Below are 22,021 nucleotides of genomic sequence, written 5' to 3'. Positions count from 1 at the left end.
GAATGAGTAAGTTGAAATCAATGAAGATGGTATGTAGGTGAGAGGAGATGGTAGAGCCACGAAAGAAAGAAGACTACAAGTCTACAACTATTTCTCAACAAAGCCAAGCCAAGCCACCACACGTTCATTAAATGCCAACTTCCCTTTTATGACCGTTAATGCTCTCTGTCCTGTAAGATTAGACGATGAAATATCAAATTACAATTCAGCCCATCCATAGAATGATCGTATTTGCATTGCTCCTCAGTCCTCCTCACTCACGGCTAAGGACCCATCGAATTTAAAATTTGGACCCACTTCGTATATTGTGTATTAAAAACTCCATTTAGTCTTTACCCTTTTAAACCTTTGAAACTCCTCTTCTTTACTTACGAGTTACGACGGTACTACTTGGAAGATCTTACCAAAAGTCGTCGAAACTGATCGAAACTGAGACCTATGTTATTATTGGACCTATATGGCCGTTTTTTTTCCTAGCTTTCTCTATTAGGTTTTGATGTGTGTAGTGAGACTAGTAAATTGGGAATTTGTGAGATTGTTTGGTTTAATTTTTGACTTTGCCTTCCATGCCTAAAGAGAAGTGTTGTCAGAATTTTGTTTTTCTAGATTAAGGGAAACACAAGGGTATGTCACATTTATTACCCACAACAAAACATTGAAAATTTGCTTCTTCTTTTTTTTTTGGTTAGATTTGAAAACTTCAAAAGAATTGAAAATATATTACAATTCTGACATGAAACTAGTCATAGGTTTCTTCTTCTTTTATTATATGTCATTTTGATGTGTACACCCAAAAAAAAATCATATTTAAAAAAAAAAAAACAGAGGCACATTAGACACTAACCAAGACGACATTGTTCTTCTAATCTCTCCTAATTAAAAATTTAAAAAGAAAAACGAATATATCTTCCTTTTAATAATATACACAATCAGAAAACATTATTATATATAACCAAAAATGGTAAATTTCACTCTTTTTATCTGCTGTTGTTGGTATAGTATAAAGTGCACCATATATAAGGATGAATCTTGTGAGGGTATTTAAGGTAATTTCACAAAAGAACGGTCAGATTTTAATCCCAACCAAACGAAAAAAAAGAAGAGAGAATCAACGGCGGTGATCAAGTCTTCCTAAATCAACAAGCTTCTTAGACCGGTTACCACAAAAAGACGCCGCCGTCGAAAGGTGAGGCTTCGCCGGTGAATTCATATCGCCGGAATAACCAAAATCCGGCAGAAATCTCCCTCTCCAGTTAGAAGAACAGTTAGATGGTTTAGCTCTCACTAAAGGACTCAAACAAAAAGCCATCCCTGAAACGCTTCTACCAAACCCAACCTTAGGTTTCCTCCCCGGAGTTCCCATCGCCGGCGTTCTTCTTAACCTCCCTGGTGATTCCTCAACTGAGTCTTCGTTCGTCGTTGATTCTCCCGCCGGCGACATTCCTCTGCAATATCTCTGTCTTGGTCGATTTTGATGATTATGATGATCGGATTCTGAAGCGATCAAATCCTCGATGTAGCAGGTCGTTGTGTTTGACTGTTGCTTCTTTGATCGAACTGAGAGAACTTTAGAGAGCCATGACCTTGACGACGATGTTGACGACTGAGAAAAAACGGTTGAGGCGTCGTCGCATGAATCGCGACGGGAATCGTAAACGTCAGATCTCGTCGTCGGTCTGAAGAAGCTTGAGAAACGAGATAAACCGCTTTTTTTGTTCTTCTTAAATGATGATGATGGTACGAAGACTTTTTCCGATGAGGTTGTTGAACCTCTTCCTCCTCCCAAAACTTGAGGCGTTGAGAAGAATCTGTTATTAGAAGAAGATACTACAGAGTCTACTCCGGTTCCAGCTCCGGCGTCTGATTTTCTCGGAGCAACGTAAGGAGAAACAGAACGAGGGAAAAGCAGAGGAGGAGGTGGAGGAGAGATACGAGAATGATGATGATGATCGTCGGTTTGAGAGGCGGCGGTTGAAACGGCGAGAGAGAAGAGACGTTCACGGAGACAAGAAGCACAAACGCCGATACTGCTACTGAAATCTACTGTATGTCTCTTACACCTCATCGGAGACCCAACCAAAAACAAAAAAAGCTTCGATTTTTATGAGAAGTAGAAGAAGAAGAAGAAGATCTGATGAAATAAAAAAGATTAATTTGTCTTCTTCTGAGAGAGAGAGAAGAGAGAGAGAGTCTCTGAGATTTTCTCTCTTTTGGAGAGAGAGAGAAGAGAGAGAGAAGAGAATCGCCGGAGTAAATGAAATTTTTTCTGATTTCTTTCTTTTTTTAAGAAGAAGAAAATTTTCAGGTAATAAAGTCTCTTGACACGTTAACCATTGTTTTTTTGCTTAATGAAGATGATGATGATGATGATTATACATTTTTATACTTATGGTTAAAGATAAATTATACCACCCTCTTTTTTAATATAATTAACGTCACTATAGAGTAGTATTCTTTATGGGTGTGCTTTGTAAGTGGGAGGATGAACATTTCAATTGTTTTCATCATTTAGTTCCATATTGTCGTTGACATTGCTTTGTCAAAACAAACATCACTTCATCACCAAAACGGGTGTTATATTACTTTCATATCAATTGGGTTATGTGTAATCATTACTTTAAAATATACTATGTACAACTACCTTGTTAAACAAAACTAAACGTCCTCTTAATTTGACTCACTAAAAAAACTTAAACGTACTTACTTAAGACATCGTATGTCAACGTTATGTATATTACCAACAACAATTTCCATTCGGAAAACTACCAAATTAAAGGTCTTTGGTTGTTTCCTTTTTGTTTTTTTGATTTGCATAAACAACAACAACACGTTTAAATATTGGATATATATATATATATTCTTATAATCTTATTGTTAAGTGTATGTGTAATTATGTTATCAGTCTATATATATGTGCGTTAATACATATCTTGAAATAGTTAAATGATAGTATCATTCTGTATATGAACATGATCCGGGAATTCAAAGATACGGTATGAATCCAATTCAAGATATATACGGAAAAGTAATCCCACTTTCTCTTACTACTAAATCATTTAAAATGACAATCATGAAAAATAATTTGTTAGTGGGAGAGATATTGGGAGGACGAACAAGTAAAAACAAAAGATATCAACTTCATCCCCCGATCAAATGTAAAAGGGAAACGAGGCATGTGACGGCAAGGGGAGCTCGTGGATGGTGGAAGCCGACAAGTGTTTGGTGATTTACTAGACGTCGTCGTTTTCCCTCTAATCCCCCCCACACACACACGTTTGTTCGTCTGTTTCTTCTTGGGTTAGTAGCACGTGGCCTCCCCTACCCTATTATTGGGCTTTTATAACGGGCTCAACATCATGTTCACTATAAACTGTTTTAGTAACGAGTTACTCTGCAATGAATTCAACCTTTAAAACTTTATCAATGTTGTTACTACGTGTAAGATGCAATGAGATCGTGAATAAGAAGCAAAATTGAAGAATAAGTAATGGTGAACCACCTAAATATATATTTTAGCTAACCGTTCTTGACATTCAGGTTTATGGTTCTGCTGAATCAGACATTGACGCTCTCTGCATTGGTGCTTTCTTCTTGAGGGATATTGATGAGACAAGTTGGAAAAGCTTGTCTGGAGTTCGCGCAAATAAATGCATACAGCTTGGATTAGTGCCTTCCTTAGAGGTAACAGAGAGATTCTTGATTTCTCCAGAATTACTGCTATAGAACATGTCAACTTCTGTTTCATTTGACAAAGGTTAAAAGTCTTACTTTCTCAGTGTTCCATCTGACCAAGTAGTGGTTTTCTGTAGGGTTATATATATCCTGTTTGGCTATGCTTTTTAAGTCTTTGGATCTTCCCTGAGGTTTATGTGCATTGGCTTTTACCCGAGGAATGAGGTATTCCGAGTCCCTTTATAATGTTCTTGGTCTTATCTCACACACTTACTATGACAAATTTCAGGTTGGAAGAATTTGTGTTTGAGCCCTATCCATGTGCAAACACATACACGTGGTTCACCAAGATAAACCTTCAGCTGCTAACCAGTAAGATCTCAGTAATTGGGTTAAGTCACGTTTCCGTTGTCTTATGCTCAAGGTACGGCACTTCCATCTTTGGTTCAACTCTTCCAGTACGATATATCTTACAAACACTCTCTGCCTTGTTCTGTGGTCTGTCTCATAGTATTATGGCCTTTGCTTTATTCCACATGTTATTTGAAAATCTCTCATCTCATATAATCTTTAATGCAGATAGAGGAAGGCTATGGCATTTGCGATCCAAACCCAACAGAGTATGTCGAAACCTATGCAAAGCAGCCAAACATTGTGCTTTACTGGGGATGTTTCAGACATTGAATATGTGCAGACAAACTTTCTTAACAGTGGAAGCTTCCAGGGACCAGTTGGTAGGATCCATTTATCGGTTGTGAAAGCATCCCAGCTGCCTTTGGAATGGTGATTGTGCTAGCAACAACAGAAGCAAGAAGGTTACAAGGACTTGTTGGAGAATCAGAATCCCGGAAGATAAGCAGCATTGCAAGAATGTATCGGTTTACTCAAAGCATATGCCCGGTTATGTGGTTGGATATAAGAAGTACATGGATAACAAAGAGGCTGAGGGTAAAATGTTAGGTTGTGTTAGTAATGATGGTTTTGCCTTTCTGTTGGCCGATAAGTGTGTGCCTGTGAGATTGAGATGTTTGTTTGCAGGGAGAAACTACTGTAGTTTGATATTTTCACTTTCTAATTTGTAAATGTCTCCTGACCAAATCTAGTTGTTATATTTTCTCAGTTAGTTTCCTTTTGACATGAAAAGATTAGAAGTGAAACAAGAGACAAAAAGTCATTCTTCTTCACAGTTGCATGCACCAAAAGAACACAGACAACCCCCAAAAAAACAAACAACTTTACCAGAAAAAAAAAGAAGACACAGGATCAAAGAGTAGCAGCAAGAGCCTTGACTAGATTAGAATCTTTAGGGACAGTAAGCACATGATCAAGCGACTCAACGATCCCCCAAATTTCACAACTAGTGCGTTTATCAAGGGAAATCACGGCACACCAAATCATCTTCTTGTCATCGAAATCATCATCATCATCACAAGGAAAATTCTGAGCCCAGAAAGCAGCTATCTTTCCACGGAAATTAGCCAATCTAATCTGCTGACAACTATGTCTGAAAAATCGTTGCGGCAAACCCATGAAGTTTCTCCAAGTGGCTGCCTGAGTGTCATACCATCTAAGAAATCCCAAGAAAGCAGAGTACAAAACATTATCAATCTCGCAATAAGCATTACGACACATAAAAGCACCCATCACCCGATCAGCCTGTTCCCATCTAGCTTCCTTGGAATTGTAAGCCATACATCTACTAGTCCAAGGATCACGTGCAACTTCCCGTCAACAAATTCGGAACTGCTGGGCGAAAAAACGCCTTTATCCTCACTGTAATAATTGGCTGGTAGAGTATGCCAAGTTTGTGTGTTTTTGTGTCCAACACCTTGAAGAAGGCTTTAAACAAGGCTTGTCCGGTGGATATAAAATATTCTTCTTCTTCGTACCTTCCTACTACATATATCATTCCATCACGGGCGCTAGCGGAAACTGAGCTTAGCTCCACGCCCAAGTTCGGAGCTTTGCTCCACGTGTGAGTCCTGCAATCCAGAATCGAGACGCTAGAGAGGGCTGGTGGAGCTTCGTATCTGGTGGAGCTTCGTATCTGCTACCGGCTAAAGTTTTAAATATAGGCCATTTAACCTGTGAAGTTGTAAATGTATGTCATTTAAACCATGAACTTTCAAATTTATGTCATTTAAATCATAATATATGAAAAATGTGATCAATACTTAAAACTCTAATCAATCCTTCAAACTCTAGTGTAGTGTCCTAATAAATAAAAAAGACTCAATACAAATACAAAAAGACACAAAATACATGACAAAGATCCAAAAAGAAGGATGAAGGATGAATTGATGTTCTTCTTTTTCTTTTTCAGAATCGCATCATGAGGCAGAGTCGAAGAAAGAATAGAGAAACTAAACTAGGGTTAAATGGTTTAACCGATTAGGCTTATATACTTCTGCGGTTTTTAATAAACCAATCGGTCCGATTACCGAACTGAACCAAAATCCGATTATCCAAATCAATTGCGCCGAACGGTTATGTTTTCTTTTTTTGGTTTGCTTCGATAACCAAAATTTTCAGGTTGTCTAGTTTTCACCGAACGCCCAGGACAAGTTTATGGTTTATATGACAGAAATTTGAAAGTTCATGGTTTAAATGACATATATTTACAAGTTCATGGTTTAAATGATTTTTATTTAAAAGTTCATGGTTTAAATGACATTTTTTCGAACTAAAACTTCCATCAAAACGACGTCGTTTTGTTAGTAACAGCGTGATTAACGGCATAGTAACGTCTGTTAGTAGGTCAACTATCGGATTTCACGTCATGTCTTTTCTGGCTTGGTCAACGAAACTTTATGTTTAAAAAAGTTAATCAACAAAAGTTGATGTTTTAAATGGCCTACAACAAAGTTCATGGTTTAAATGGCCAGAATTTGAAACTTCATGGTTTAAATGACGTTTTTCCCGAAGTACAAATATAAAACTAACCTAAAAATGTGTAAAAAATTACATTCAATTGTCATTAAAAAAACTTAATTAAGATTAAATAATTAATTAAATAAATATTTCTAATTAAAAAAACGAAAAAAATGTGTTGGTTATATCTAACAGATAAGAATTTTTTAATAGATAAGAATTTTTAAACAATAATTCCAATAAACCAATAAGTAAATATTTCTAACAGATAAGAATTTTTTTACATGTTAGTTATATTTTTTACTTAATTCACAACTATTGCAAAAATTTCACAAAGTTTTAAATAATTTTATTCATTACATGCAAATGTTTTATTGACAGGTTTTCAATAAACATTTTTAAAATACAAAAATTATAATATAAGCAACAAATTTTTAATCATAAACCATTATAAATTACATAATAACAAAATAAATTATTATAAATTTTCATTAAAAAAAATTCAGCCCCCGGAAAACGCAAGATAATACCTAGTTTTTATTGATTTCAGACGAACATATTATTTAAAAATATATTACGTATACGAAGTGAAGTTGGGAAGTGGTACAATTGCAAACAATGCAGATTGAATAAAATACATAAGAGAGGGAGAGATATGTGTTTAGAGGTTGAAGATGGCAGCACCACTTGAAAGGCTTTGCTTCATATCTTCTTCCTTCACAACTGCTTTCTCTACTCTCTTCGTGTAGTATTTCTCCTGTAAATGGAGTACCACAATTCCATTCTTTTTACTCCCAAAAACATGGCTCGATAACATTAGTATCCTAAAACCGTAAGGAAGCTTTTTATTTATTACTCGTATAGGACACTGCAGCTGTGATGGCTTTCATTCATGAGATCACCGAGTTTCTTTAACTTGTCTTCGTCACTGCACAGCAGTTTATGTTTCAAAGTATTAAGGTTCCGGTGAAGATTTAATCAGAAGTTTCATGGGGAAAAAAACGGTCTCACCTTAAGCTTGAATAGACTGTGTCCTTAAAACCATGAACCCTCCGGGCTTTTGAATAAACGTGTGCAGCTCTCTGTTGATGATTGTAAGCATGCCATTATTGTTAAGACTCAGGGGAAAAAAAAAAAAACAATATTCCAGAGGTTTGTACATTTATACTTACCTGATACAATTTGAAATGTGTGGCAGCATTGAGTACAACTAAAGATGTTGGATCATTGTTATACTTGGTATGAAGGCTGTTTTCAGAGTGTTGGTAAGCTCAAAGCGCCTATAAGAGATCTGAAACATACCAACAAAACGCCAGCTCTACACTCTACAGTTGAGAACTTCCACAAGAAAAAGTGTAACATACCTGAGCCATATATGAAACTGGGAGATATATGTCTCCAATGTTATCTTCCCATGCCACCTGAAAGTTCATGAACAGATTTTTTTTTTTTTGGAAAAATCGTCACAAGAGGACGAATATCACTATTGACTGAGAGACTGTTCATGAGACAGATATAAACACTGTAGCCGCGGAAAGACTGAGTGATGTCCCGGAGACAGATATAAACACTGAAAGAAAAGCAAAACAAAGAATACATGTTAGGATTGGTTCTTGGATGAATCTGATGTATAGAGATTTGCAAGTAAAGTGGAATACGTTATAGGAATCCAAGAGGTGTAAGGATGATATCTGTTGCAAGTTAGCTTGTCCAGCTTGTATCTGTACTCGTACCAAAAATATCCCACCTAAAAGTTTCATAATAAAAATGACAGATTAGCTGGAAGAAAACAGTACGTAAGGCTCCTTCACCTAGAAGAAAGTGAAATGATGACTTGTTAATTTGTTATACCGTTATTGCTATACGTGCCACAGTTGTTTTGATAGCCATCCTGAACTTCATCTCAGCTTCCTCCAGTATCCAACTTTCAACCTATAAGATACATAATCAAGGAAATGAAGGACGAAAAATGGCAAGTCTTTATCACTAAACTACCCATTTGTGAACAGACTTGATGTGAAATTCTAGTATTGGGAACTTACAGTTGGGTGGTAGTATGCATATAGCATCCCTATTATCCATATGTACCGATCAAGGCCGGGAGGACATAGCTACCTGTGCAAACCTTGGAAGGCTAAAGTCATAATAAGAAAAATTCCCAAATCCAGTCATCCATACGTAGCAAGCAATGAAGACACGGATTGCATTATAGTACTCTGCAGCAGCAAAAGTAGTGGTACATCAAAAAGAGGACCTAATCTACAACACCCAAGAAAAAAAGAAAACAATGATGAGGTAACAGCAAATGAAAAGGCAGATTAAAAAATGAACACTAGATACTTCTCTACAAATTTTCCCCGCAGATGCATTAACAGGCATGAGCCAAACTGAAGGGCAAGTCACTAACATAAAAGTTAAATGACAAACCTGCATCCAGCCTTTCCACTCCTCGGTTTGATGCCTTTTTTCAAGTACATGATGGCTTTTCCGGTGAATGCTGATTTATCATTCTGAATCGTGAAGGAAGTTAACGCTGAAACGAGGATGAGAGGGAAATATAGGAACAGAAAGAGATCCCGGTTGTAACTCTGTGTCAAAAGATTAAAAAAAATGAAAGCTAGTCAGATTCGTAGAAGCACGGACAAGAATGAACCGACACAAGCAGAATAATCATCATGACATATCAAATTTATTATCTTTCTTTTTTTAGTCGCATCAAATTTGACAATCCTATGAGGGTCTATTCTTTCCAATGTAACATTTAAGACCAACCTTAATTATATAAGAAACAAGTGTATATAAGATGTTGCTGGACAATGTAAAGGCTCTGTAGTAACTAGCTAGATAAACCTTTTTTCAGAATCTACTAAGCAAAAAAAAAAAAAAATCATCATCACCTTCTTTGATGAATTCAAGATAATGGACCTTTCAAACAAACAAAGCTTTACTGTAGCAAATGGAACCCAGTACTCACATTGCTCTTAACGTCAGTCTGATCTCAACCAAGAAGGACAAACCTGCATAGAACCCGGCATAGACCCAAGTGACAAAATCAAAATACAAAAAAATCAAAAGCAAAAGTTCATTATCACTTCATAAAAACGTTGTATCGAGACCGTGTTTAGCAGCATAGTGGAGATACTCGGGAGTATAGCCAAAGGCACAAATCCAAAGCACCACCGACATCTGCAATATTCCAAAACAAATCACTCTCTCAGTATAAAAAATTCACTACCAAACAAGTAGAATGAAACGTTTATAGATGGTGGAATATCTTTATATTGACATTTACTACCAAACAAGTAGAATGAAACGTTTATAAATGTCTTTATATTGACATTTTAATTATACTATTTTGGTTTGAATAACCATTTAAAATTAAAAAGTAGAATGAAACGTTTATAGATGGTGGAATATCTAATTATATTAAATGGTTTTCAGTCAATTTTCAAAGATTACTAATAAATAATAATAAATAAATGGATAATGACAAATAATAATAATAATTTGGTTTTGGTTAATCATATTGAAAACGCCCGCTCTCTGTTTTCTCGTGTCTCTCCCCATCTGCGTTCATCTCAAAGTCGTTGCATTCTCTTCTTCTTCTCCTCCGTCTGTGGATATCTGAATCTCTCTATCTAACCGAAGCATACGGCGGCGACAATGGAAAGTTTGATCGTGTTGGTTAATGAGATACAGAGAGCATGCACTGCACTCGGCGATTATGGCGGCGGTAATAACGCTCTCACTTCTCTCTGGGAAGCTCTTCCTACCGTCGCCGTCGTCGGTGGTCAGGTTTATTTCTCTCATCAGAGTACTCTCTCACTTAGGGTTCTTCTCTTAATTAAAGCTTCTTGCTTTTTAAGGTTTCTCTCTTCTTCTCATGCATGGGTGTAGAGTTCTGGGAAATCTTCAGTTCTAGAGAGCATTGTTGGGAGAGACTTTCTTCCTAGAGGATCCGGTTTGTGGATCCAAAACCAAAACTTTTCGATCCCTTTTTTTTAATCATCTGTGATTGTTAAATTTTGGATTTGTTGTAGGTATTGTTACGAGACGGCCTTTGGTCTTACAACTTCATAAGACTGATAATGGAACAGAGGAATATGCAGAGTTTCTCCACCTTACTAATAAGAAAATCACCAATTTCGGTATGTACTTTGTTGTATAATATGAATGTGTGTGTCTTATAGTGAATCCATCATCATCATATTCGTGTCACAGCTTTGGTTAGAAAGGAGATTGAGGATGAGACTGATAGAATCACTGGAAAGAGCAAACAGATTTCTCCAGTTCCTATTCACCTTAGTATCTTTTCTCCCAATGGTCAGTTTCTTTATCGTTTTCTGCGTGATGCTCTTGTTTATTTCACTAACATCATATTTTTTTGGAACCAGTTGTGAATCTTACTCTCATTGATTTACCTGGTTTGACTAAAGTTGCGGTTGGTATGTGTTTGCTTTGGTTCTAGTTCCTTTACATCTCTCCTTTTGTTTATACTACTTGTTAACATTGTCAATTTTGTTTTCAGATGGACAGCCAGAAAGTATTGTTGAAGATATTGAATCAATGGTTCGCTCATATGTCGCAAAGGCGAGTAGTTGCTACTAGTTCTTACACTTTTCTTGGCTTGGTGCATGATGCTAACTAATAACATGTTCTTGTCACTATTAATTTGATGGTTTAGATATGTTTTGTTCACAGCCCACCTGTCTTATACTAGCAATATCTCCTGCAAATCAAGACATAGCCACATCAGATGCGATGAAGCTAGCGAAAGAAGTGGATCCAACAGGTTTGTTTTTAATGAATTCTGGATTGGAGAAAAGAATCATTCTCTCTTTCGAACAATGATACTGTTTTCTGACTTTTTTGCACTCTCTTAGGTGAAAGAACGTTTGGAGTTCTGACAAAGTTAGACTTAATGGATAAGGGAACTAATGCATTGAATGTAAGTGTCTCCCATTGTTTCTGTTGTTTGAAAGTAGTAATTTAAGAATTGATCTGCCTGATGAAAATCTTGAGTGTTACATATATAGTGACTATTCTTTGCCTGGATAAGGTTATCGAAGGAAGATCATACAGGCTGCAATATCCTTGGGTTGGGATAGTGAACCGTTCACAAGAAGATATTAATAAGAATGTTGATATGATGGTTGCGAGAAGGCAAGAGCGACAATACTTTGAAACCAGCCCTGACTATGGTCACTTGGCCGCCAGAATGGGTTCAGAGTTTCTTGCAAAGCTCCTCTCTAAGGTTTTTACTCAGACCAAAGCCTTATATATACACATGAATGAGTTTTGTTTTTTTGTCGTTCTGTTTAGTAATACGTACGTGGTCTTTTATTTTCCAGCTCTTAGAATCTGTTATAAGGTCCCGTATCCCAAGTATCCTGTCCTCAATAAACAAAAACATCGAGGAAATCGAAAGAGAGTTAGACCAATTGGGCAGGCCTGTCGCTATTGATGTTGGAGTGAGTACATACACTTTCATATGAAACTATATAAATTGTATATTTTTGTGGTAGGCTAAAAATGTGTTGGTCACAGGCTCAACTATACACTATCTTGGGAATGTGTCGAGCATTCGAAAAGATTTTCAAAGAGCATTTGGATGGCGGGTAAGAAAACACAAAATTATATATTGAACCAAAATTTTCTGAACTTTCTCATAATGGTGGATATATATTGGATAAAACTCTTGCTTAACTGTGATTGATGGAAAAATCTTAGGCGTCCTGGAGGTGCACGGATCTATGGAATCTTTGACTACAACCTCCCGGGAGCCATAAAACAGCTTCCTCTTGATCGTCATCTTTCATTGCAAAGTGTTAAGAGAATTGTCTCAGAATCTGATGGCTATCAACCTCACTTGATTGCACCAGAATTGGGTTATCGTCGTCTCATTGAAGGATCCCTAGATCATTTTAGAGGTCCAGCTGAAGCTTCGGTGAATTCCGTAGGTTCTTTTTTCGCTTCACTTTTTATTTATTAATCAGCTTATATATAAGAAAACCGTAACGAATGTGATTGTAACAGGTTCACTTTATCTTAAAAGAACTTGTAAGGAAAGCGATCGCAGAAACTGAGGTGAGAGATTGGTTATTCTTGAAAGAAATATATAGTAAATGGAGAGAAATGGTTATTGATTCTTGTTGTGCAAGTAATGCAGGAGCTAAAAAGGTTCCCTTCACTACAAATTGAGCTAGTTGCTGCTGCAAACTCAACTTTAGAAAAGTTTCGTGAAGAAAGCATGAAGTCAGTTCTCAGATTAGTCGACATGGAGTCTTCATATCTAACTGTGGACTTCTTTCGTAAGCTTCATGTAGAAAACCAAGCTGCGTCTATTTCTTCACCAACCACAACAATAAACCAATACGGTGAAGGACATTTCAGAAAGATAGCTTCGAATGTCGCTGCTTACATCAAGATGGTTGCAAAGACTCTTGTAAACACTATTCCTAAGGCTGTTGTTCATTGCCAAGTCAGACAGGCGAAACTCTCGTTGCTTAATTACTTCTACGCACAGATCAGTCAGAGCCCGGTTTGTCTCTTATTACTTCGGTTATGTTGCTAAGTTTGGTTTTTCCGGTTTGGTTTAAGGATTTGGGTCTGTTTTTTTTTTTGGCAGGGGAAACGATTNACCAATACGGTGAAGGACATTTCAGAAAGATAGCTTCGAATGTCGCTGCTTACATCAAGATGGTTGCAAAGACTCTTGTAAACACTATTCCTAAGGCTGTTGTTCATTGCCAAGTCAGACAGGCGAAACTCTCGTTGCTTAATTACTTCTACGCACAGATCAGTCAGAGTCCGGTTTGTCTCTTATTACTTCGGTTATGTTGCTAAGTTTGGTTTTTTTCCGGTTTGGTTTAAGGATTTGGGTCTGTTTTTTTTTTTTTGGCAGGGGAAACGATTGGGGCAGTTGCTAGACGAGAACCCGGCATTGATGGAAAGGAGAATGCAGTGTGCAAAGAGGCTCGAGCTATACAAGAAGGCTAAAGATGAGATTGATGCAGCGGTTTGGGTTCGATGACGAAGATATTATATATATAAACCAAGTCTCTGCCCTGTGACAGTTTCGTGTGATTAATGGTTTTATTGGTTTAGATAAGATATATAAACCATCTAGTTCAAAAACAGACAATTACTAATTTAATCTGTGAGCTGTGGTTGGTTGAATAAAATTATAATCGTTGTTTCATATCTCCGGTTTTATTTTAGGTATATAGATATGTAATAATTCTCGTGGTTTCTGTTTGTTTAGTACTTTAAGACACACAAGCACAATCTCTTCACCGAAATATAAAAATTAAACAAAATATAAAAATAAGAAACTTTGAAATTAATCTGTCACTATAGATTTGTGATTTGACAGTCGAACGTTGGACGCCGAAAGTACAAAAAAATGGACGTTTAGAAACAATTAAGTTTATGTGTTCACTTAAACCAGCCCTGACTATAGTCACTTAAACCAGCCCTGACTATAGTCACTTAAACCAGCCCTGACTGTAGATATGTATTTCTGTAAAACCAAATCTCTGCCCTGTGACAGTTTCATGTGATTAATGGTTTTATTGGTTTAGATAATATATATAAACCATCTAAGTTCATAAACATGCAATTTAGTATATACCTGTGGTTGGTTAAATAAAATAACAATCGTTGTTTAATATATCCGGTTTTATTTTTAAAATTGGATTGTGGATATAATAACTCTGTGACCGTGGATATAAAATCTCGTTGTTTCTGTTTGATTAATACTATAAGACACAAACACAATCTCTTCATAGATTTGTGATTTGACAGTCGAACGTTGGACGCCGAAAGTAACAAAATCTGAACGTTTAGAAACAATTAAGTTTTTTTACCGTTATGAATATGATTTTTTAATTAAAAAGGCGTAGATGAATTGCTCCTATAAATATACGTAACCTCCTTCTTTCATCTTTCAGACTTTCACCTTAGTTCAAAGTTCAAAATTATTTTCATTTCTGTTCTCCTTTATTTTCTTTCAAATGTCTAAAACTCTGTCTTTTTCGTTACTTAATCTATATAGAAGCATCATCGTCGTCGTGAAAGAAGGCTCAGAGACAAACATAGAAGCGTCATCATCGTAAAAGAAGGCTCAGAAGTCAGAAGCAAACATAGAAGTTGGCAAGTTGCCATCATCATCGATTCATCATTCGTAAAAGAGGGTTAGACTCTGTCTCTGTCCGATCATTTATATTATCTGTTAGACTATATAATAGTGTATTCGACTTATTTCATTTACCCTGTTTTAAAATCCAGCTCATTGTCGTATGGTGTTCAAAAAAAATTGTTGTTGTTGTCTTCACAAATGTTTGTCTGCATGTGTTGGAAAATAGTAAAAGAAGTAGTTTCGATATTATATAATGTCCTTTTTTTTCTTATGATAAATATATATAATGTCCTATGGTTTTTAGATAAAAATATTATATTTTACGTTTCTACCTAATAAAAACGCAGATGCTATGATAGTAGAACGATTGTGTTGGTTTTAATTGAAAAAAAAAAAGAATATAGCCCATTTAGATTCTCTGTTTTGATAGAGTAATATCATAGATCCTCTGTTTCTGCCTAATTAAAACATGGATGATGATGATGATGATATATATACTATTGTTACTTTGTTACTTTTGATTGAAAAAGAATAACCAAACTGTTGGGTTTGTTTTTGGATTATTTGCAAGGTTGGAGAAAAAGGAAGAAAATGGGATTATAATGGATGTTGATATATGATCCATTTTGCGAAAGACCTTGAAACGACAGAAGCTTGATTTGTTTTTTTGTAAGGTCTTCTCATCTTCCGGATGGGTATGGATTAGAATGAATTATGTATAGATGCATGTATAGGGCTGTTGTGTATGTATATAGGGTGTGCGTGTGTGACACATAGATGAGTTTATAGGGTTGTTGTGTTAGACGAATTTATTTTATAGGGTTGTGTGTTAGACGTATTTATTTATAGGGTTGTGTGTTAGATGTATCTGTAGGCTGTGCGTGTGTATGTCTTAGACACTTAGATGAATATATAGGGTTGTGTGTTAGATGTATGTGTAGGTTCTACGTGTGTATGTCTTAGACACTTAGATGAATTTATAGGGTTGTTGTGTTTTAGATGTATGTTGTGTTTGTGTAGAGAGACTCTCTATAATAGAGTCGTTGTGTTAGATGTATGTATAGGGTGCAAATTAATATAGCAGTCCACTGCAAACGCAAAAAGTGAACGAAAACACAACACAAAAAAAAACAAAACACGACCTCTAACACACACGCTTAGTCGAAACACAAAAAAGAATATAAAGAAAGCACGAAAAATCCAACTACAAAAATAAACTTTAGTCGAAGCCGAATGTAAAATGTCAAAACAAAAATATGCAAAGTTTTTTTCATAGATGATATCGAAAGCATGTAAATTTCTAAAAGCTCATATAAGTCGAAGCACCAAATAATAATAAAAAAAAACATATGCAAGTAATGCAAAAATAAAAATAAAAAGATTTGAACCGGAGATTAAAATACAAAAGGCTGCAAATGATATTTAACAAAAAAAAAAAAAAGGCTGAAAATGGAACCGCAAACACACCGAAAACCAAAAGAAAACGACAGCGCAAAAAAACGCTAATTCGATTCGTCCAAAAGAAAAAAATTGACTTTTTGGGCCTTAAGAGTTCTGACAAGCATAAGAGAAGAATCATAAGGCAAAATTCTTCCCTAGGAAAAAATTTGATATTCGGACAAAAATTTCGTGATCTCTGCTTCATTCTCGCATACCATACCCGTGACATTTTGATATTTTACTAGTAATGGAAGAAAGTGGTAGAATTGGAGGAGCTGAGGCAGTGACAGTGAATTGACTTGTGGCAATGTGGTAGAATAAAAAAGACTTTGTGCAATGTGGTAGTTTAGTCATTAATCATAAATTTATTTCAATATTTGAACAAGTGAATTGACTGATCTTTGACTGACCTTCCCAATTTGACACACGTAGAAGAAACTTACCTTCCCAATTTTGGTACGAACTAACTTGTTAATGAGCCTTAATTAATGGCCCAATATTAATTTACAAACAAATATGTATTTATTGTGCTTCAATTTATTGGCCATTATTTAATAGTTAAAAGAACATATATATACAAATCTTAAATTGTATATGAACAAATAAAACTAATTCAATAGATAAAAATGTATATGTGACAATACCAGTTGATCATTTTAGTCTGATACAAGTTGCAAATAATACTGGAGGACGAAAAGAGTGTCACTAGTGGGGAGTTCATTTCGCACATATGTCACAATCAAATTACGGAGCTCAATTTGTGTCAATATCATGAGGTTTTAAAAATGATGACCATAAAGAATAGNAAAAAAAAAAAAAAAAAAAAAAAAAAAAAAAAAAAAGAATAGTTTATATTTATTATAGATAAATTAATATTGTAAATCTTTGTTTACATTATTTTATAAACATACAAAACGATGTATCACAAAATCATACATGTTACAAAACTTAAAGTACATGAAAATACACACAAATTGAGACAAATGTTGCATTAAAATAAAATAAAAATAATAATATGACGTTGTACAAAGTGTACACACCAGACCACAAATTCTCATGAATCTTAATAAATAAAGTTAATTCTCAAAAAGATAACTAACAATGGTAATCCTCCCGTTTTCATTAAAACTTAGAAACCAAATAACTGTTTTTATATCAAACCACTTAGGAAAATTACTTTGAAATAAATGGAAAAATTAAACATAATAAAAAATGTACTATCACTAAAGTCACTCAGCCATTGAAGCACCATGAAATTTAGTAAAACATTATTATTTGTTAAAAACCATATTTGCTCAATTTTCAGATTTTTTTTTTAAATAATTATTGTGTATTTTTTGTTGATCCATTCCTAAAATAATTATTGACGTGGACCGTGGTGGGGTTCTATCATATTTTTCTATTTTATTCTCTTCGATAGACAGACCGTGCTTTAAAATCCTAGAAAATCCTAGGGGTTTCTTGATTACTCTCACTCTCTATCTCTGATTCATCGTCGCATAACCATCTTACCCCCGTCACATTTTTGATATCTGTAATGGCAGAAAGAATTGGAGGAGCTGATGCAGTGATAGATCTCAAACCTGGATCTTCAATTCCAATTTCGTATCACCCTTCTTTTGGGCCTCACGATGATCTACTCCTTCTTGAAGCTGATGACAATCTCGTCTCTGACATCTTCAATCAAAGGTACCATTTTTATTTATTGATTTCTTCGTTTTGATTCTTCGATTTATGTTATTATTAGGATTATTAAAAGGGTTTCTCGATTTAGGGTAACATTGAGGGGACTTCCTGATGAAGATGCTGTTCTTTGCACCAAATCCAAGACTTTTGCTATCAAATTTGTTGGTAATTCCAATTCCATGTTCCTTATTCCTCCTTCATCATCTGATGATGATACTAACATCAACAACCGTCAGCTTGTATCCGTTCTCAAAATTTCTCCTGGTAATATGGAACTTGTTGAGGTTTCTCCTAGGCTTGACAAACTCAAGCAGCTTTTATTGGCTAATCCATTCGGTGCTGCTGAAGTAGACGCCATGATGGATGATAATGATGATGATAATAATGAGAAGAAGGGTGTAAAGTTGTATACTTGGAGCGATTTGGTTAACACTGTTCAAGCGAGTGATGAGGAGTTGAGTGTTGGGTTGCAGAGTCTTTCTGCTGTTGAGATTGATGGTTACTGGAGGGTTATTGATGAGAATTACCTAGACGTGATTCTGAGAATGCTGCTTCATAACTGTGTTCTGAATTACTGGTCTTTTGATGATCTCGATGAAGATGAAGTTGTGAGTGCGTTAGTAGCTGATGAGTTTCCTAGTAAGCTCGCGAGTCACTGCTTGCGCGTGTTTGCCTCTAGAGTTAATAGTAATGGAACTGGTAAGTGGAAGTTGGAACCGAGGCTTGTGTGTTTGCATTTTGCTAGGCTGGTACTGAGAGATGAAAAGATGAGACTAGAGAGTTTCATGGAAGAGTGGAAGAAGAAGATTCCGGATGGGATGGAAGGAAGGTTCGAGATGCTTGAAGGAGAGGTTTTAACAGAGACAATAGGGATCGAGACACGGGTTTACACATTCAGCGTACGCTCTCTGCCTTCAACTCCAGCAGAGAGATTTTCTATACTCTTTAAACATAGGTCAAAATGGGAATGGAAAGACTTGGAGCCTTACTTGAGGTAAATGATCAAGTTTGATGATAAAAAATATTTCATTAGAAGTTTTTGTTGATTTCTGAATTGATTTTTGTTGGTTATGTGTTAATTGCAGGGATCTTCATGTTCCTAGGCTTTCTATGGAAGGTTTGCTTTTGAAATACACACGCAGAGCTCAGCCTAAAGCTGATGCACCACCTGTCTTTAGTGCAAGATGAAAATATAGTTTCTAAACCTTTTTGGCTTCTTTGCTATAGTTTGTGTTAGTTGATGTTAGAAGACAAGAAGTGTGGTAGAGTTTGTTAAGAGTTTTGTGAAATTAAAGGTCACGGAAGAGTTTTGTTCACACCGATCATCCAATTTATGTGGTTTAGTTTTTTTTTGGTCGGCACTAACCTATTTTGCATAAACGTTAAAAAACTATATTTATTGGCTGGGCCAAAATTGAAGAGATCGACTTGGGTCCTGGTTTATCTTTATTAGGCCTTCGTCCTATACTCATAATTATACGGTTCAACATCAATTAAATGAAAAACATGTTTTATTTGTTTTGTGCAGAGCAAGATACTTTGTTTGAATGTACAAGTAGAAAAGTAGAATACGTTCCATGTATTTTTAACTAATTTAGTTTTGACTAAACCCAAAAACTTTAAGGAAACACTATAGCCAAGCTCAAATTCGTTTTTTCTCTTTATATTAGCATTGTTTAATACTCCACTAATTTTAGTTAGCCTCCAGAATTCGAATGGACTGACCAAATACTTAAATGGACTTTTATGACGAAGTCAAATTCAGGTAATAAAAAGTGAGTTGCTTCGAAACTACAACAAAGTAGGAAGTATATATAGTAATACAAGTATAAAAGCATTAAGCATTACCTTTCTTTTATTTTAATAAACCCCAACGTGCTTAAACAAAGACCGTTGATCTCATCCCACGATACACCTTACAGTATATATACACACAAATAGAGAGCGTCGTTACTTGTGCCAAACTTATCTCCAAACAATTTCTTTTCTCGAGAAAAATTTAGAATGTTTACTGACTCTCTCGTAAGATTCTCAGAGTTCGTAGCCGACTCCATCATCATCGCGTTCCTCGTCGTCTTCTCTCTCCGTCTCTTCTTTAGATTCGCTAGTTTCCTCGCGAGCCGTTCTTGGCGACGTTACCGTACGTTCACGGTCCATCGTCGGAGATGGATAAGAAGAGCCGCGGCGGATGAAAAACATTCGTCGACGACGTATTGTACGATTTGTTTGGAAGACGCGGCGGAGGGAGAGAGGATGAGGAGGATAACGGCGTGCAGCCATTGTTTCCACGCTGATTGCATCGATCCGTGGCTGGAGAAGAAGTCCACGTGTCCTCTGTGTAGAGCTCAGATTCCTCCGGCGCCTCCCGGAAACCCTCTGCTCGCGCTTATTGTTCCTCCCGGCGTGTTTGAGATGTTTACCAAAGGAACCTTCCCGGACGCGGCGTCATCGTCAACAATATTTGATTAATTTAATTAGGACTACTAAAACACGAGTTTATCAATGTTTTTTTAGAAATTAATTAATCTACTCATTCATTTATATTGTCCTTGTATTTTTTTTTAACTGTATAGTTCTTTCCTGAAATTTGGAATATTGAACCATATGAACAAGACAATACAAACCTCTAACATGTTATCTTGTGGAGAAAGTGACAGTATTATTAGTTAGTGTTTTTATAATACACTTCCTAAAGATGTTTGTTTTTCTTCACCACTTTAGAAATTTTCTTACCAACTATTATCTAATCCACCACCCAATACAGTTGCTTTTTGTCTCCAAAACTAAAAGGAAGGAAACCTGAGTCCAGAAAACAACAACCGAAAGCCCAAAAGAAATCTAGTTAATACCCATACTTAAGAAGGAACCAAACAGAACCAAAATTAAACCCGACCAAGTTAAAATCAAACTAGAAAAACGGTTGGCAATAAAACTCTTCACCCACTCAAACCGTTGGCAATAAACCAAGACTTCTCAAATTCTTCCTCGAGCGTATCTTTTGCGAGTATCGCGATTAGGGTTAGCCACCAAGAGATCCATCAGTCTGTAGAGCTAGCAAACCAGAGTGCAAGCAAGTCAGATGAGAGAGCAGCGGTGGAGTCACGATAACTGAGCGCCTTGTTCCTTATTAGCCGATCAATCTGGCTAGAGATGAGAGTAGCAAATTTGAAACTTTGGCGATGTAGCCGGTGATTTCTTTCGGTCCAAAGAGAGTAGATCGTGGCCTGCCAAGCTAATAGGAGGAATTTCTTTGCTTCTCTAGTTCCCCTGAATGACTGTAAGCTTTGAAGAGTTGACGACCAAGACATGGTAGGAGTAAGAGAGCACCTTCGGGAGATAGGAGCCCACACTGGCCAACTGAAAGGGCACTCGAATAGTAAATGATCCCGACTTTCATCCGCCGATCCGCATAGAAGACAATTAGGGTCCACCTGCAAGCCCTAGTTCTTCAACCTATCCCGAGTTGGACAACGATTCAACACAAATAACCAGGTAAGGAAATTATATTTCGGGATTCCCCCCGAGGACCATACTATCTTGTGCCACGGTACTGATGGTTGGGTTACCTTGATAGCCTTATAGTTGTGTTTTTCTTGGTCAACTACTAAATTTTATTCCAACCCCTGAAGAGGCAAATATCGACATAAGAATTTAGAAGTAAGTTAAAACTGCCAACGAATCCGGCACTACGTGTGGTAGAAGAAGGGAATAACTAAAAAAAAAAAAAGAGAAATAAATTTCTGATATCAGAGAAATATCCTGATCTGAACTCAATAGAGCAGATATAGTGATTATTGCACTTGTAATGAAGTCAGACTATTTAACTATATATATGTGAATGGGATCGATGCTTTTTGGTAGAGTATATTGTTAGCGCAAAAGCAAAGACATATTATTGGTCCGAGATTCTTGTTAGAAATATCATATTAAACGTTATGAAATCTCCAAAGTTTTCTCATCAAGCTGCGTCGTCCACTATGCAATGTGTGTCACCACAAGCTCAGATAATATACCGGTTAGATTACTTTGTTGGATTCCATATTCGGTTCGTGTTAACAATTATACGAAATATTGGTGGACGGACAAACCATGATGAGCTCATTTGATCCATCTGAGAAGGTTCACTCTTGGAACGTGAATCAAGTAACACTTCCATATATATTTTTGACTTTTCAGCCTATCTTTCTCGTGTTAAAGTATTTAGAACACATT

The 22,021-nt window shown here is 36.1% G+C and overlaps 5 protein-coding genes and 2 long non-coding RNA genes across 13 annotated transcripts; 4 read left to right on the top strand and 3 right to left on the bottom strand.

The window, feature by feature from the left end:
* Positions 900-2,149, bottom strand: LOC104783011. Its single transcript, XM_010508086.1, has one exon. It carries the CDS (start codon positions 2,063-2,065, stop codon positions 1,109-1,111), a length of 957 nt encoding a protein of 318 aa, XP_010506388.1. The 5' UTR covers positions 2,066-2,149; the 3' UTR covers positions 900-1,108.
* On the bottom strand, positions 4,936-5,364 carry LOC104784402 (F-box/kelch-repeat protein At3g06570-like). The gene has a single exon (XM_010509431.1). The coding sequence runs from the start codon at positions 5,362-5,364 to the stop codon at positions 4,936-4,938; it is 429 nt and encodes a 142-aa protein (XP_010507733.1).
* On the bottom strand, positions 7,093-9,708 carry LOC104783010. Of its 7 annotated transcripts, none has more exons than XR_002037812.1 (9): positions 9,441-9,708; positions 8,971-9,131; positions 8,586-8,802; positions 8,395-8,475; positions 8,202-8,290; positions 7,716-8,113; positions 7,555-7,625; positions 7,400-7,471; positions 7,093-7,300 (listed from the first exon to the last, which is right to left on the bottom strand). It is a non-coding gene; the product is annotated as an uncharacterized LOC104783010 (long non-coding RNA). The 7 variants fall into 7 exon arrangements; XR_002037813.1 differs by having other exon boundaries at positions 7,093-7,471; positions 7,716-7,834; positions 7,908-8,113; positions 9,441-9,707; XR_002037814.1 differs by having other exon boundaries at positions 7,093-7,471; positions 7,716-7,823; positions 7,908-8,113; positions 9,441-9,707.
* On the top strand, positions 10,083-13,744 carry LOC104783009 (dynamin-related protein 1D-like). Its single transcript, XM_010508085.2, has 15 exons — positions 10,083-10,338; positions 10,441-10,504; positions 10,584-10,691; positions 10,765-10,866; positions 10,938-10,988; positions 11,072-11,133; positions 11,245-11,335; positions 11,427-11,491; positions 11,603-11,797; positions 11,895-12,014; positions 12,091-12,161; positions 12,274-12,499; positions 12,580-12,630; positions 12,713-13,084; positions 13,448-13,744. The coding sequence occupies exons 1-15, from the start codon at positions 10,207-10,209 to the stop codon at positions 13,574-13,576; spliced, it is 1,839 nt and encodes a 612-aa protein (XP_010506387.1). The 5' UTR covers positions 10,083-10,206; the 3' UTR covers positions 13,577-13,744.
* On the top strand, positions 14,503-15,685 carry LOC104783008. The gene is made up of 2 exons (XR_767109.1): positions 14,503-14,738; positions 15,255-15,685. It is a non-coding gene; the product is annotated as an uncharacterized LOC104783008 (long non-coding RNA).
* Positions 17,560-19,171, top strand: LOC104783007 (sister chromatid cohesion protein DCC1-like). Its single transcript, XM_010508084.2, has 3 exons — positions 17,560-17,812; positions 17,898-18,803; positions 18,895-19,171. Exons 1-3 carry the CDS (start codon positions 17,661-17,663, stop codon positions 18,995-18,997), a joined length of 1,161 nt encoding a protein of 386 aa, XP_010506386.1. The 5' UTR covers positions 17,560-17,660; the 3' UTR covers positions 18,998-19,171.
* LOC104783006 (RING-H2 finger protein ATL5-like) lies at positions 19,680-21,669 on the top strand. Its single transcript, XM_010508082.2, has one exon. It carries the CDS (start codon positions 19,814-19,816, stop codon positions 20,276-20,278), a length of 465 nt encoding a protein of 154 aa, XP_010506384.1. The 5' UTR covers positions 19,680-19,813; the 3' UTR covers positions 20,279-21,669.

This window comes from Camelina sativa, chromosome 4 (assembly GCF_000633955.1).
Source record: "Camelina sativa cultivar DH55 chromosome 4, Cs, whole genome shotgun sequence".
NCBI classification, from domain to species: domain Eukaryota; kingdom Viridiplantae; phylum Streptophyta; class Magnoliopsida; order Brassicales; family Brassicaceae; genus Camelina; species Camelina sativa.
The sequence above is the reverse complement of the archived record's forward strand: the minus strand, read 5'-3'. Positions and strand labels throughout refer to the sequence as shown.

Coding starts and splice junctions, on each gene's coding strand:
- LOC104784402 (XM_010509431.1), bottom strand. CDS start 5,364: ATGGCTTACAATTCCAAGGAAGCTAGATGGGAACAGGCTGATCGGGTG.
- LOC104783011 (XM_010508086.1), bottom strand. CDS start 2,065: ATGAGGTGTAAGAGACATACAGTAGATTTCAGTAGCAGTATCGGCGTT.
- LOC104783006 (XM_010508082.2), top strand. CDS start 19,814: ATGTTTACTGACTCTCTCGTAAGATTCTCAGAGTTCGTAGCCGACTCC.
- LOC104783009 (XM_010508085.2), top strand. CDS start 10,207: ATGGAAAGTTTGATCGTGTTGGTTAATGAGATACAGAGAGCATGCACT. Junction 11,336..11,426: donor GAAAGAAGTGGATCCAACAG/GTTTGTTTTTAA, acceptor GCACTCTCTTAG/GTGAAAGAACGTTTGGAGTT. Junction 12,015..12,090: donor CTGTCGCTATTGATGTTGGA/GTGAGTACATAC, acceptor TGTTGGTCACAG/GCTCAACTATACACTATCTT.
- LOC104783007 (XM_010508084.2), top strand. CDS start 17,661: ATGGCAGAAAGAATTGGAGGAGCTGATGCAGTGATAGATCTCAAACCT. Junction 17,813..17,897: donor TCTGACATCTTCAATCAAAG/GTACCATTTTTA, acceptor TTCTCGATTTAG/GGTAACATTGAGGGGACTTC. Junction 18,804..18,894: donor GACTTGGAGCCTTACTTGAG/GTAAATGATCAA, acceptor TGTTAATTGCAG/GGATCTTCATGTTCCTAGGC.